Source organism: Buceros rhinoceros, unplaced genomic scaffold (genome assembly GCF_000710305.1).
Source record: "Buceros rhinoceros silvestris isolate BGI_N320 unplaced genomic scaffold, ASM71030v1 scaffold1137, whole genome shotgun sequence".
In the NCBI taxonomy this organism is placed as follows: Eukaryota; Metazoa; Chordata; class Aves; order Bucerotiformes; family Bucerotidae; genus Buceros; species Buceros rhinoceros.
The window spans coordinates 17,976-21,141 of NW_010421328.1; the positions used below are offsets into that span (position 1 = coordinate 17,976).

The window sequence follows — 3,166 nt, forward strand, 5'->3', positions numbered from 1 at the left end:
CTGAACAATATAGTTCTCCTCTCTGTCCATCTCCTTTTGGAAAGCAGAGCTTGTGATTGGAGAAAAACTGCAAGACAGCACCCAGACGGGACAGACCGAGTCTGGAAAGTGCTCTATTTTAAGTGCCGCCTTTGACTTCCCAGAAAGATTGCTTATTACATTGCATTTCTTTGCCTTACTTCTGTACGCTGAAGAAGTGCATTGGAGGAGATCTGGCTGTATGATACCTAAAAGGTTCTTACAGTCAAGATTTTAGGTTTGTGTGAGCCTTCCCTCTTCAACTTATTAACTTAGCACTATATTGATGCTGTGAGTAGATATGCTGTTCTGATTTCATCTCAGCGAGGTGTAGGAGCTGCCACCCCTCTGTGGTTCATTTCTGCTCAGCTGCCAAAACCACCCAACTTCAGACCTGCCAACATCGAACTACATCTACAGCTGCCCCCTAAAAGGCTGCAGCCCAACTAAAGTTTAAACAATGATCTGCACCACTAAAGAGCATAAAGCTGACAGCCTTGGTTTTTAATGGAGCTGAATAAAGGAACACTTCACATGCAATTATCCCAGCATACCTGAGGGGGCAATAACATCTTGCTGGGAAGTACATAACAAGCTGCTAGGAGCAGGAACTTGTTAACTTGGTTCATCTGTGGTCAGAGGACTACAGCAGATGATTTTATGTTTCAGTGGTACATACCTGCTGGAAGCACAGAGCACTAAGAGTACGGTTGTGATGCCATGGTGCAATTGCCGAAAATACCCATTTTCCGGACATTCCTACACAGCTGGAATCTGATTCTTACATCATGTAACTACTTTCTTATTTCCTAACTACCTCCTTTGTTTTAAGCTGCGCAAGGAATTTTTGGGGTGTGTGGAGGGAAAGGGGTACAAGCAGCAAAGTCCTTGAGATTAAAAAGAAACCCTAAAAGAGAGAGTTAGTTTATACATTTTTAATAGGAAGAACAAACCCCATTAAGCAGAGTGAGTGAGTGAGTGAGTGGTTCCCCTCTAATACCTTATCGATCAGTTGACTATTTACTTGTCACATGGAAGGCCCTAGTTCAAATGTCCTGACTAACATCAGAGAGGAATATGGACTTCTGTGACCCACTTCACAGGAGGATGCCCTACCCACAAGATGCCATTACAAAAGCTCTTGGGTAGGCTTCTTTCAATTCCCCCTTCATCGACTGAAATTGTTGCAGTCAATACGTACGTGCTTTGCAAAAAGAACTTTTCAACCAGGGAAGCTGAGCTACGTAAGGTAACTGGTACAGTTATTGCAGATACCGGACACCTGCAGGCAACGAAGAACACTTCATGCCAGATCTCTGCTCTCGATTAGGTAGGAAAAGGATCTAAACCTTGAATAACCAGCTTACGGGCAAATACTCTGTCTCTTGGGCAGCTGGCCAATAATGCTGTTCCTGCATTTCCTATGATTTGCAATGACTGCTGCTGTCTGACTGCGAATCCATGACAAAAACATTAAAATTGTTCACACTGAAATATCAGGGATTTATTCTTCATCTTTAACCTTCTTGGTGCTGTTTGTTGTATCCAACCAAAATTTATGAATAGTTTTTATCAACCAGAAAATGCTGCTTCAGTTACTCTACAGAGAAATCCACCATCCCCATGCCCTACTTCTAAAGCCCACTGTGTTTCCAAAGAAAGATGCTTTTAAACATAAATAATTCAATAATGAAGGTCAAAAGCAGCTTTATTGATATGAATAATCCTAATGAATGACATCTATTCTATACAACAATAAGCGTTATACTTGGAAAAGAACTGCTTGCAGTAGCAGGTTCTTCTATGTTATAAATATTCTGTTCCGCATGAAAAGACTCATTTTTGCACTCCTGATACTTTGAATCAGAGCAAGAGGGATTACGTCCACATTTCTGAAATGCTTAGAACAAAATATTCCATTTCTGCTTGACTTTTGGTGCATTTCCATACCCACACTTCTTGTCTGTACTTAGATTCCCCTTTTCTCTCCCCCCTTTCCCTTTTCACCTCTTCCTTTCACTTTTTAGTTTCTATCAAAGACTATCAGTAATTTCTCACTTTTTAACAGGTGTAGACCAGGAAAGATTCTGCTCCCCTCTGGTCAAAACCCTGTGACTTCCACGGTAGATAGCAAAGATGACACTCCTTTCAAGACTGTGTGATCGTTTAATCGGAATTTAACATTTTGAGCGGGTTTAATGATGTTAGCTTACCAGGGATGCGCGAGCTATTGCTTGCACAACAGCACTGAAGACCTTCTGGGGCAGACGGAGGAGCGTGGTTCCACTGTCGACTATTGCTTTATCGGCATTATACTAGGGAGGGTCATAAAGGAGAGAAGTTACACGCTGTAGTTAATGTAATGCTGTCTCATGACAATGACAAAGCTGTCCCTTTTCGGTAGCTGTCTTCCCAAACCCGCATGTCATACCTGTCAGCAGCTCTCTCTAGCTGATAGCTTGAATTCAAATGAAGTCTGAGAGCAAAGCAAGATACGATCACTCTAGACACGAGGGTCAGTTTATCTTCACTACTCGGGGCATTACTGCATATCACCCCAGCTGGTGCAAGTGGCTGGATCATGGTAAAAAGAAGTAAAGCCTGGCTACTCTCAGAGGTGCGAGCTAATCCACCTTACCTCGCACATGCTTTGGGCAAAAGCATTCGCGTGGTCCGTGCAGACAGATGCTAAGCACGCTGATGTAGCTTATGTGTATGTCCACGCCCCGAGTCAAGGTCTCTGCTATCATGGAAACAACTCGCTCTAGTTTAAACACAATAGAGCAGCCTCCTTTTAATGGCTGGTGTAACTAATTTAAGAATAGTCAGGGAACATTAGACCTCATTACATGTCATGCTTGGTACCAGCTCAGGAGTACAAATGCCAAATGCCGCACTTCTCTCTCTCTACTGCTGAAAACCACTAAAACACCAACAAAAACAAGTACAAAGTACACTTGACATTTCGATCTTGCAGCCTCAAAATCTGCACTAAAATAACTAAGCAAACTTTTCATTATGAAAACCCCAACCCTCACAGTAAGAGATTTCAGCAAATTTCAGATACAGTAAACAGAGAACAAACATTTTTAAATGTACATTTTTTCATGAACTCCTTAAAAACTATGATTAACTGGGGCGGGGGGGG

General features: G+C 42.2%; 1 protein-coding gene across 1 annotated transcript in view; it reads right to left on the reverse strand.

The window, feature by feature from the left end:
• LOC104496465 (beta-secretase 2-like) overlaps positions 1 to 2,333 on the reverse strand; it is a gene marked incomplete at its 5' end in the record, with an annotated part of 11,695 nt that extends 9,362 nt beyond the window's left edge. Inside the window, one exon of the mRNA XM_010139589.1 lies at positions 2,232 to 2,333. Coding sequence (XP_010137891.1) covers positions 2,232 to 2,333 — 102 coding nt within the window. The remainder of the gene's footprint in view (positions 1 to 2,231) is intronic.
• Positions 2,334 to 3,166: the final 833 nt, after the last annotated feature.